The 13099-nt window shown below is 35.7% G+C and overlaps 1 protein-coding gene across 2 annotated transcripts in view; it reads right to left on the bottom strand.

The window, feature by feature from the left end:
• The window catches only part of ITGA1 (integrin subunit alpha 1), a 78329-nt gene that overhangs the window by 21978 nt on the left and 43252 nt on the right, over nucleotides 1-13099 (bottom strand). For both annotated transcript variants that reach the window (XM_038169843.2, XM_072031702.1), the window contains exons 9-14: nucleotides 11241-11406; nucleotides 6251-6324; nucleotides 4544-4688; nucleotides 3202-3344; nucleotides 1739-1882; nucleotides 34-288 (exon numbers count right to left, since the gene is read on the bottom strand). In XM_038169843.2, coding sequence (XP_038025771.1) covers nucleotides 34-288; nucleotides 1739-1882; nucleotides 3202-3344; nucleotides 4544-4688; nucleotides 6251-6324; nucleotides 11241-11406 — 927 coding nt within the window. The remainder of the gene's footprint in view (nucleotides 1-33; nucleotides 289-1738; nucleotides 1883-3201; nucleotides 3345-4543; nucleotides 4689-6250; nucleotides 6325-11240; nucleotides 11407-13099) is intronic.

Raw genomic sequence — 13099 nt, 5'->3', positions numbered from 1 at the left:
TGGAATTATGCTGCATATTATAGCACTTCATACCTGTGTATATTTTTTATTGATTGTGTTGCCACGGCCATGATAAATATAAACAGCTCCCCGATGATCATCCTCTAAAGGAGATCCTATTACAATGTCATTATATCCATCAAGGTTGAGGTCCTTCACTGCAGCAATCGCAGTCCCAAAGCGTGCACCACAAGGCTCATTCTTAAGAACTTTGCAGGTGTCATGTTTTAACGGCGAACAGCATGTTTGCTTTACAGGTTCAAGACTCATCTGATATTCAAACTTTGTCTGTGAAGGAACAGATTTAGAGTTTGTGGATTTACATGAGCTATGCAGGTTTTTCAGAGCTATGCAGGTTTTTAAGAGCTCTTGTACAGAAGACAAACTGGTGAGAAATAAAACAATTACATCCTATTCACAATGAATGAGAGCACAGCAGAAACTGATCCTATAACTACGCTATTTTTAAGCAGTGTTTGTGAAAGACCCTCACTCCCTCTCCTTCTCCATCTAGATCCTCAAATATATGTTATGCTTGTTCTTATGCAAAAGTTATGTGCTTACTGGAAAAGCATAGTTTTATAACAATATTTGGATGTTATTATAAGTAAACTACTTCATTTTTAAGATAGCATAAAGATTTCTTCCAAAGGCAGTCTTTAATTTGAGAAGTAAGCCAAGTTTCTGATGAATTACAGATGGCAATACTGCTATTCCAGAACAAAGGATTTGTCTTACATAGACTGAATTCTATCTTCAGCACACACATACTGCATGCTCACATATGTACTCTTCTGGTGACCTGTGTCTAGTGTGCATGAATCTTAAACCAAAACCACACAAATAGTATGACATTTAATCCATCTTTCCAAGAGATTCCCCAGGAACTACATATTTGAGAGTAGTAGCAGCAAGCAGTTGCTGCACCTCCTTTTTTTTGGAGATGGATAAAAATAGTAACAGGAAAAACAGATTTCAAACCCTCGATTAGAGGACAGTGAATTCTTGTTTTCTTGCCAAATCTATTCACCCACCATCAATTTGTTGTTAGCAACATGCATGTAGAAACTGGAAGAGTTCCTTGTCACACAGATCCAGCCTCTTCAGACCCTTTTCCTGCCATAGTATGTTAGGAGATCATTGTTTTTAGGACCTACTTTGATAACTGTTATAACAATATACAATGATGCTGGACCAGAAGAAAAGAAAAAAGATGAAAAAAAGAAAAAGTATATACAGACATTGCGATGGAGGGATTTATCAAATTAAGAAAATAAACTGTATCTGATGTACTGTTTAATCTAGCTGTGACATACTTAAAAGCTCTTGAATGTATGGGGTTTATTTCTGGGTTGGTAATTTAACCATAAAAACATTGAAACACATAGTTTTAAGATAGATGAGTCCCCCCACTATTCTCTAGTATGCAACAGCAGGAAGAAAATATGATAGAAAATTAATGTTACAATTTTTCCAGATTATGGAAATTATAATGTTACAAAAATTCCATATTGCACTTTAGAGGATATAGTGCTTATCTGTATAAAATACTCTATTAGAAAAAAGGTGAGAAGAAAGTTTTCAAAAAATATACTGTGTCATACTCTCAGTTGTCAAAAAAATGTTTCTCTGTTTTCAACTCATCATCTCCAACTCAGATTATCATATTACATTAAAATAAGGATATGAAGAAAGAAGGGAGCACATTCTGTTTCTGTTCAATAAACATTATCCTTACCTTGTTCAGAGCATACACATACACTTTCCCCTGCTCCTCTTTTTCAGTTCCCATATACATAGGAGCTCCAACAAGAAGAAGGTCTGTAAAAGAGTCCCTGTTGATGTCAACTGTGGTAATAACACCCCCAAAGTATGAGCCAATCTGCAGAAAAATAGAAGGTATAAATCAGATGCAGAGTCAGTAGCATGATGCAACAACTCCTTACTGAGAGACCTGTTTTACAACTGTTTTACAGTTGATTACAACAATGACAAATATTACTATTATGCAGAAGTTTTCTTTGCTACCTAGAAGATCCTTCTGGTCAGCATGTTTTTGAAACTTATTTCTGCTTTAGGGTTCATTGTAAGACATTTATTTATTTATTTATTTATTTAAGGGTGGTCCATCCAACTTCCAACTTTGTTGGATCTGAAAAGTACAAAAGGGGCCTCTTATCTGCTAAGGAGATTGGAACCTCTCAGATGAGACAGCTCTTTAAGAGATGTGTCTTGGGGCAGTTAGTCCCAACAGTAATAAATAGAGAAAAATCAATGGTCATAGGCTCATGAGGGGAAAAAGGTAGGATGATAAATAAAAGTTCTTAGCTAGTACAGGCACTATCCAAAATTCATAGGTTGCTACTGAATGAAGAGGAACAAGATTTACACAAAGAGCTAGATTCACTCATAGTTTACGCACAAGCTGTGTAATTCATCTGACATTTATTTTAGAGCTAAGCTCGACACCCTTGACTTCCTTTACACTTAACAAGAAAAGCAGTCCTTTCTCGTGCTGGATGCATCTTATTCAACAGAAAATGCTTCAGGTAGGACAAATCACTCAAACCTTAAAAATGCCTTCTTTCCTTCATTGACTCTAAAAGCGTCCAAGATTGATTAGCCGAGCTGCAAACACCAGCTACTGAAGTTGAGTATTAGGTTACCTGAGTTGTTCTGAACGAAGCTTGTACTGCAGCCTGAAGACACTGGAGTAGGAAGGTCTTTCAACTTGTTTGTGCATTGTATTATACTACCACCTTTTATTATGTAGTTACATGATAGTCTTTTCCTTCAGGAGCAGCTGCTACTGAATGTAATGAGCAGCTGTTCAATATTTTATGGTATCCCAGATGATGCCCACTCACAGAACCCTGCTTATCACACCTGTTTCTTGCCAATAGTGTACTGTTTTCATGCAGCAGACAGAAAACTGCCAGTGCAGAGATGGCTACAACCACTTTGACATCTGTGAAGACTTACCCCAAATAGAGAAGATTTCCAGTGTTCTCTAACAAGCCTACTTTCTATTACATATTACACCACAGCATTCACCTAACTTTTAGTTCTGATCTTGTAACCTTTCTGATTACAACTTACAGTTTTGTTTGCTTTTTTGATACAGAGTTTTGTCATTTAAATCACTATTTCTATGTCTCATGCCATATTCCTCTCACATGTAAATCATAAATGCATACTTACTTGTTCTCCTTTTAACCTCTGAAGTACTTGCACCTCTTTTCCCTCCATTTTATAAATGATAACTTGGCCAGTGTGATTGTATCGTGGCTGTCCTGTTATATACAGCACACCTCCAGGTGTCAATGCTGAATTCACAGTATAGCCTAGGAAGCAGAAAGAATTCAAGATGTAGTACATACCGAATGCATCAGGAATAACTGCTGTGATTCAGAACCTTTTTAAGGCAAGATTCTGCAAACAGATATTTACACTTAATTGTGCTAGAGAACAATAGCAGAGTAAAAGAAAATACACTGGATGGGTATTTGCCTACAGGTTCACAGTCATGAGCATCAGTGTGTCATTAAACCTGTTCACAGGCTGGTGAGTCTAAACTGAAGAATTTTTTATAATGTTCGCTTTGCTATTGTTACATAGTTGTAAGAAAATGATGGCACAGACTAAATAACAGGTGAATAGCTAGGTGAAAAGAACAGTTGTCACTGGCTCACTGCCAAACTGATGGTGTGATTCTGGAGGCATTTTGAACCTAGCTCTGTTGAATATTAACAACAATAAAACAACTTGAGCAGAAAAAGACTTATAAAATTTGCAGATAAATAAAAATTGCAGCAGGGTTGCAAGTATTGTGGAGAATAGTGTCTAAATTTGAAGTGACCAAATTGGACATAAAAAAAAAACAGTTAATAGAGTCTGTAAAGAAGGGAAAAATGTACTTAGGGAAAAAGATTACATGATTCTAGTGTTGACTCCTCATCACTGAGATATGTATTACATGAGAGGAGATAACAGAGAGCAAGCAGAGACAGGAATGAGCAAGGCCATTGAGATGGTTTTTGGTTGAAAAGGCTCAGAGGAAAAGAAGAGCTTGCCAATATGTAAAACATTATATAAAAAGGATGGCGGTAAACTCTTGTTCTTGTCCACCAAGTGTAAGAAGATAGCTTAATTTTAAGCAAATAAGATTTAGATTCAATTCAATATTGTATCAAAATTTTTAAGTATGAAGGCAGAGAAAAATTTGAAAATGGTGCTAGGGGAATCTTTGAAATCTCTGAACAGATTAGACATCTCTATTGGAAAAAGTCTAGATATGCTTACGGCTGCAAGTGTTTGGACTATTTTTTTGATGGTAGAAGTAGTGATTTAAAAAAAAAATCATACAAAAGACACATCCATAAATTATACATTCTCTCAGGCTCCTAGATATACATATATAAATATTTCCTTATATATTACATATATAAGGAAATACTCTGTAAGAGAATCCTTATGAATGAGATTTTATAGAACACTTGTAGCATTTATCAATAAATATTACAAGATGGACTAATTCTCTTACCTAGATAGGCTGCAAGAGGTTCATTTTTTTCTGAAAATCTGTCACGAAAAGTGTCATTAGTTGGTATTGAAATACCACTATCCTTCACCATGAGCACCGTACCATTCCAGTCATATGCTCCAACTGCCCCAAGCATGATCCAATCCTTTTGCAGAGAAAAACAAAAGCCTTTTCTTTATGTGGATCTTCTTCAGACATTCATTGATCATGATGCCCACATTTAGGTAATGCTTTCTGTATACTTACATGATTCAGCCCTGATTTTCTTACTAGATTATGGGCCCCACACAATCTCAGTATTTGTTAAAAATGCAAAATTAGAGAAAACAAAACAAAATCAGGAGCTGTTCAGGAAAAGTATCTACTCATGAAACATAGCTCATACAACTTTAGCCCACCGAGACACACAGCACAGAGAGATGAAAGAGATTTAGCAAAGGTAATCAGAGAATACCACACCTAAATAGAGTCCACAGATAAACTTTCAGAAAGTTAAACCATTCTCTGTTGAACCTGTGACTATCTGAAAAGTGCTTTTTGTCAATGACAAAAGCTTTGCTGACCTTTCTTGCCTGAAGGGATGAATGTAGTCTTCTGGATAAAAGAGACACCAGATGCCCTGAGTCTGTAAAGGTAGCAAGGTCTGAGGACCAACTTCTTTAGTGAGGTTTTGATGACTATAGGTCAGTTCTTTGGTAACTTCAAGCATATGCTCTACCAAATAGATAACCTTATAAATCTTTCTTGGGTTGACTAACACCTGCTTCTAAGGTATAGTGTATCATCTGAAGTATAGTATACAATTTTATAGTGCAGAGAGTGAAAATGGACGGAGAGTATTTCTGCAAGTAAGTATGTTAAATTTCAATGAAGGGTATTTATTATTTGTTTTACCAGTGATATGCTGAGCCATATGCAGCCATACTGAAAGTTTTCCTATGTATGTCAGTTTGTCTTGGACTGCTCAGAGTCTGCTCAGTTCAGTTACTTTCCTACTGTGGCCTTTTCAACTGTTACTACTTTTTCACATCTTTAAAACTTAACTCTTCCCGGTTCCTTTGATCTTATGATAAGATTCTATTTCAATTGCGTACACTGTGTCTACCATCATATTGGGTACTATTGATTAAAAAAAAAAAAAAAGTTGCAGGGAGTCATTTTCTGCTAATAAATATTCCCAGGGATTTTTGCAACCCAGTTTAATGAGTTCACTCCCTGAGAATTCATGTATTCGATGTATTAACAGAACTAAGAATATGCTGTGTTACTGGTAATAGAGATAATATCCATTACAATTACAAAAATAAAATATATGTACAGAGTAAAACCACCACAATCCCTTACATGTATATCTTCTTGTCTACATTTCACCAATGCAATACAAAAACAATTTATGTATTAGTATTTATAGAAAACAGTTTTATAGTTAAAATATTATAGAATATTTCTCTGATAGAAAAATGCTATGGGAGTGTTAAATTTATAGCTCATGTGAAGATGGTACTTATTTTCTTATGCATTCATTGTTTATAATCATTCTTTAAGTACATTTTACAAAATGCTAGATTACAGGAAACTCCAAAATATCTATCAGCAAACAAGTAACAGGACTGTACAACGAATTCTAAATACTAGTTCCAAATTCATGCTATCAGCAAAAGAAGTCTACTTTGCAAAAGTACTTTTATTTTCAAACAGCTTATTTACCTGAGAATAATGAGCACTGAAACCAGCTTGAGACATTTCCATTTCAAATGAGGCTGCTTGCTGGTCTTTTGTTGCTATTAAACAGAAAAAAAAAAAAGTTTTAAAATAAATGAGTTTTAATCTGAAAAAATCTGAATAGTGTAATGAAAATGCTCAAATGATGGTGAAAGGTAACACCATTAATATATCTTGCCATAGATTTTGATAATAAATACAGAAATTAAGATCTGTGTTAGATACTACCATTAAGTAGGAGAAAACGTTTCCATTTTAAGATCATGTCTCAGAACTTTTCCAAGAAATATTTCTGGGCTAAAACTGACCAGATTTGACCTCAGGCTGATGGTAAATATGTTTGGAATGTTTGATTAATATGGTTAAGCCATTTTCCACTTGAGCTAAGTGAACAATGAAACACCATCCATGTAGCCCTGGCCTTGTATTCAAGCAACTAAGAATTTGTAGGCAGCTGGTAGAACTTTAAATGAAAAACACTTGATGTTTGTATGAACCTTTGTTAAAAACAACATAGGAAAATCTCAGCCATCCAAGATTCATAAGCCTCAGAGAAGGACTTGGGAACTGCAATCCTTCCCAGAAACTTACATGAAAATCTTTCTGTTTTTCTGAATAGAAAAGGTATCAGGTGATTTAGTACTACTGTCAGTATCTTTTTCAGGTAGTCATATGCTACTTATTAAACTCTGGTGGGCCTTCGTAAAACTTTGCTCTCAGTTACATGGGAAATATCAGAGAAGAGAAAAGTCTGACTTCTCTACTTCGAAGCAACACTCAGTGACTATTTTCCCACTGTAAGCACCACAGATCAGGTAACTATATTCTGCATATTGATTCCTCTGTGAGAGCATGACATAGTAACAGGCAGCAGATAGGATCTATGAAATCTGTTCTGAGACTTCCACAGGAAGAGTACACAATTTTCTACCAGATGAGTGCAGAGGCGAATCTCAAACAATGTGACTGAAACTAAAGCAAGCCATGGCTACATGAATTTCTGGCATCAGGACCATTAAACAATACTGAACTTCTGCTACTCGGCAACTAAACCACTGAGGTTGTTCACTTGGACATGATGCCTGTGCTAATTGTCAGGATTTATGACCAGCCGTGGGAAGCAGACATGATCTCAAACACAAAATGTTTGACACACAAACATAGGCCATCATGTTTCACAAGATGTGAAATATAGCTCCTCTGCTATGTCTGAAAAAATATGGTTTCTTTTAAGCATAAAACCCTTAAGTTGCCCATTTGCTGATAAACAATATTTTTTAGTGGCAGCATTAATCACACAATAAAAGATGCTCCTTAATGAGCTGAGAAAGGCAGGACTCTCACAGTTTCAGGCAGAGTACAATGCCAGTATTGTCAGTATGTGCAGTTCTGAACACTGCTTAGATAATGGCCCCCAGTCTAACTTTCCATTAAGTTTCAAACTGCCAAGCATTCTACAAAAGATATTTTGTGAAAAAACATGTGCCTGCCTACAGATTGGATGAAACATAAAAATGCTGTTAAATCCAGAAGTCCATGCCATGAGACACAGAAGCATGTGAAAAAGATTATGTGTAAAAATCGACTGGCTGTCAAATGTAGGTTTTTGTTGGATTTCATTTTTCAACTCTCAATTTTCCTTTGCATTTTTTTAAGGCAAAAACCAAAAAAAACCCAAGAAATCTAGAGGGCAAACAAAATAAAATGTACTATTATACTAGTAGGAGACTTAAAACACATTCAAATACAGAATTGTAAGAATCAAGTTTCCTGTGACCCCCACGTTATGTACAGAAATTTTGTACGGAAATTACAGAAACATTGTATGGGGTTAATTTAACTTTCAATAATGCACAAATCCAATAAACTAGTTTGTCACAAGAAAGCTGTGTGGGACAAGAAACCATGGCTAAAGAGTCAAAAGAAATGGACTTATTCACCATCCTCTAGCTCTAGGGACTTTAACTTTCTGGACATGTTCTGGAAATACAGTACAGCCCTGAGGAAGCAGTCTAGGAGGTTCCTGGAGTGCATGGAAGACAGCTTGCTGACTCAGCTGGTTAGTGAGGCTACCGGAGGGGGAGCTCCGCTAGACCTGCTGTTCACGAACAGAGAAGGACTGGTGGGAGACGTGGTGGCAGGGAGTTGTCTTGGGCAGAGTGACCATGAAATTGTAGAGTTCTCTATTCTTTGTGAAGTCAGGAGGGGGTCAGTAAAACTGCTACATTGTACTTCCTGAGGGCAGACTTTGAACTGTTCAGGACACTGGTAGGGAGGGTCCCTTGGGAGTCAGCCCTGAAGGGCAGAGAAGTCCAGAAAGGCTGGAGCTCCTCAGGAAGGAAGTCTAAAAGATGCCGGAGCAGGCTGTCCCCGTGTGCCATAAGATGAGCTGGTGGCGAGAAGACCAGCATAGCTAAACAGAGAACTTTTCCTGAGTGACCAGAAGAAAAAGAGAGTTTATGACCAGTGGAAGAAGGAGCAAGTAACTTGGAGACAGTACAAGGAAGTTGCCAGTGTATGCAGAGAAGAAATGAGGAAGGCCAAAGCCCAGTATGAGCTCAACCTGGCTGCCGTGGTTAAGGATTAAAAAAAAAAGTTTTTATAAATATATTAACAGCAAAAGGAGGGCCAAGGAGAATCTCTGTCCTTTACTGGACACAGGGGGGAACATGGCTACTGAGGATAAGGAAAAGGGTGAGATTCTCAATGCCTTTTTTACATCTGTCTTTACTAGACAGGCCACTTATTCTTGGAGTACTCTGCCTCCCAACCTGGAAGTCTGGGACAGGAAGCAGAAGAACTAGACAGACTAGGACTAGATGGAATGGCCTCAAGTTGCTCCAGGGGAGGTTCAGGTTGGAAATGAGGAGACATTTCTTCTCAGAAAGAGCAGTCAGGCATTGGAATGGGTTGTTCAGGGAGGTGGTGGCATCACTGTCCCTGGGGGTCTTCCAGGAAAGGTTGGACCTGGTGTTTAGAGACATGGTGTAGTGGTAGGGTGATGGTTGGATCAGATGATCTTGAAGGTCTTTTCCAACCTTAATGATTATATAATTCATCAGAACAATTCAGCCTTGCTGTGCTTTGCCATAAAGCTAATACCATATTTCAGTTTTCATTCTGACTTTGCTTGTGACCAGATTATGCTATTTCTGAAGCTTCCACAGGTGTAGGAGAGGGCATAATTTCTTGTCTCAAATTACAAATGTCTTAAATAGAAATCTTGGCACAGACTGAAGTCCTAGTGAAGATGTAGAAACCAAGAATCATTTGGGTGTGCTGAAATTACTTAGCTCAACTCTCACTGTGTAGATGAACATAATTTTTTGTTTGCTTGTTTTGGATATTTATATTTTGTAATAGTATTGAATCTATCTAAAAATAAAATTTGAAAGTAAAGCATGAATCAAGGCACAAATATCCAAATGGTTTATGTTAAAATTTTATGTTAAATATAAATTATTCATATTCAAGAAGTAGATATTTATTTCTGCATCTTTTGCAAGAACTTAAAGCTGAATTCAAGCAGTACTGTAGAATTTCGTGATACTTAGAAAAGGTGCAATATACTGGAAGTACCACATTATTGAAGGAGTTACGTATTATCATATAAACAGATAACACTTCTGCAATTTAATCAAACAGATTCATCATCATGTACATAGTTATATTTATTTGGACATTTTATTAAGCTACTAAACTTGTTTAGTTTTCAAATCTTTTGCAATTTTTTTTCTTATGATTAGAGAAATGAATTACTAGTGTCAATGGAAGGGTTAGAACCCATTGTACAAATCATTCTCCATCAGCAAAAAGTATTTAATTTCTGTTTGAACAACTGTTTTGTAATTCAAAGTGAATTCTTTCTACGGAGCAGGGACTTAGCAAAGAGCTCTTATTCTATGAATTTTAAAGAATTCAATAAGCTTCAGTAAGGTAAACTTTCACTTTTAGAGAGATTAAATACTTCTCAATTTTATTTTTTTTTTATAAGTGATGAAACAAAGTCGTCTGGAAAGAAAAAAGATAATATATTAAATGGAAAAAATTAGTAGCAGTCAGCTGAAGATAGTAGTATCTACTCACTCTAAATGATACACTAACAGAATACTTAAATGCCTGAGAAACATAACGCCAATTTAAAAAGCTTTAAAATAAACTCTCATATTTGTATTAGCTTCTTGACATTTAACTCCACGTTATCTTTTGTTCCAGCTATAAACTGTACTTTTCCTGCTACTTGTAAGCTGAGATGTTGAAAAAAATAAGTCCAAACAGATGGATGTTATATCTGTGTGACGCTAAGCCCTTCAGTGTTGGCCAATATAATTTATAACTAATAAACTGTCTTCTGTTACAAGTACTAAGCTTGAAACAAACAGAGTTGGACAGTGTTGCCTAATTTAGATAGAAAATGTAAGCAGACATTAGGAGATGATGACTTTTCTCTGCTAAAATCTGATCATCACCAACATTTCCAAGGAAAAAATATTTCTTGCCAAATCTATACACCAAGTCTGTGATAATGTGTACAGCAAAGTAGCATGTTGCAGCTAATAAATGTCAAGAGAACTTAAAGTTATAGGCAGACTAACATATGACTGTGGGTTAGTTTAGGACATGTTCTTACAATGCTCTTTTACATAATGGGAGGCACCTTTGCGTGATAAAGTGGTAATGGTCTACAGTGACCTTTCTTACTCTTCTAGGTTACTGTTCCCATCTGAACAAATATCCTATCTATCCCAGATATCCTATCTATCCCAGATATTCCTATCTGAACCCACCTGAACAGATCTTTGCATCATTATCTGTATTTTTGATGTATACTGATCTTTACAATCAGCATGAAAAAATACACATATAATGCATTTTATGCAGCACAATACATTGGAAAGGAAGATAAAAGCAGGTGGTCTTGTGTTTGCTTCATTTTTAATGCAGGCATAAAGTAAAACTTCAAATAGTGTCATACCTTCCAGGGCAAATATTCTCTCTCCAAGTGCTTCAACAATAGTTAGAAGAGCCAATTCATCAGAGACATTGAAGAAATGCTTTTCGGTAGGCTTACTGGCAATTGATTTTATTTCCTCTACAAATTTCTCAGTACTTAAATTTCCTCTGCTGTAGCTGCCAAGAATCTAAAGAAAAAAAAATAAAAATAAAGAAGTCAAGGGTATGTTTTAAATCCTATTTTTAAAGATACCTTTGAGGTAGGTTGTCAGAAAATATTGGAAAATCATATCTAACCTTAATTGTTCTGTTAAAACCTCCCTCAAATTCCTAGTCTTGATTGATTAAAAGCCATTCTTTTTGAAAAAGAACAAAACAGTATGAGGGAGGGCTTAGTTTTTTCCTGAAAGTACCAACAGTAGTGAACAATGCAACTGTGTAGTGTAATGTCTGCTATCCTCAACTGCCCTTTTTTCGTTTCTTCACAAAATTCTAATGATTAGTTGAAGTAGAGCTTCATTTAGAAAACAAATGAACAAAAAGCCATCCCAAACAGAATACACAATTGCATTGACTTCAGCATAGGTACCACTAGTTCTCCTCATAACATAGTGTATGAGTAATTAATGACATGCTAATTTAGGTATAGAATATTTTTTTGTTATGTGGAAATTAGCCCTGTAAATGCACACAGCACCAGCACTTGCATTCAGTATCATGGTACAAGACTTCAGTCCACAGTTTTAATATTACTACTCTAAAAACTCAGAATGCCTTAAAATGAGGAAACACATTTTTCCAATTTCCAGGCCAACATTTATTTTTCAAGGGAAAAAAACATTCTGCTTGCTTACTTGCTTTGAGAGGGGAACCAAAACCAAATTTCCAGGTTCTAGTACTGCTGTACATGAAAGCAATTCAAATATGGTTCTAGGCAAATATTTTACTGCTAAAAATATTGAAGATTCAGCAAGGACTTTTTCTTTAATGCTCTCCATCTTTATGAAGGAAACCAAGGAAACCACTGAAAATGTTGATTTGTGATTCAACTTCGGTTTGCTAACTTTCTTTAAAGACAACGTTTTTCTTTAAAAATTCTTGGTTCTATACTTCATTGTAGTGATACTTAAGCAAGTAGCAAGCTTTTTCACCATCTGGTAACAATACTTCTGGAAGATATTGTTTCAGGTATGAAGGGAAAATGAAAAACATACTACTGCATTCAGTTTTGGAACTGGAAATTGAACTGTATTCAAAACCTGAGGGTATTTTAAGATAGGCTGATCTTGTTAGAAAACAAAGAGAGATAGGGACAGAGAAGAAACAATCCAATGTACCTTAAATATTAATAAGAAAAAGTAGATTATTCCAGTATACAACGTACATATACAATAGTTTACACCAAATGCACCATTAATTTTTTCTTGTCACTGCGGATGAGATAACCTCCATCATGTTCATACTCCCATTCAGCTACTAAGTTTGCTCAACATGAAAATGACAACTTTAGTATCCCAGCACACAGAGCAGCCATAATACACCATGATTCATTTATAATTTACTCATTTACTGTTTTTTTCTCTTTTAAAGTGGATGATGTGTCTGTAGAAATTGCTCAGATTTGAATTAACCCACTCTGTTCACTGTTCCTCTTAACTAGAAAGATTACATTTTATACTGCTCCTCAAATTCTTTCTATCCTTTATTTTCACAAAAATCTCTCAAGATACATTGCTTTCTGATGTGCTTTAATATCAGAAAACATTTTTTTTCAGTTTTTCTTTTTTATCTATGAAATTAGTATATTTTCATAAAGATTCTTTTTCATTATATTCTTTTTAAACAGACATTTAAACAGACATTTGGAAGACGAAATGTGCC

Source organism: Anas platyrhynchos, chromosome Z, assembly GCF_047663525.1.
Source record: "Anas platyrhynchos isolate ZD024472 breed Pekin duck chromosome Z, IASCAAS_PekinDuck_T2T, whole genome shotgun sequence".
Lineage (NCBI taxonomy): Eukaryota > Metazoa > Chordata > Aves > Anseriformes > Anatidae > Anas > Anas platyrhynchos.
Note: the sequence above shows the minus strand (reverse complement) of the source record. Positions and strands in the feature narration are given on the sequence as shown.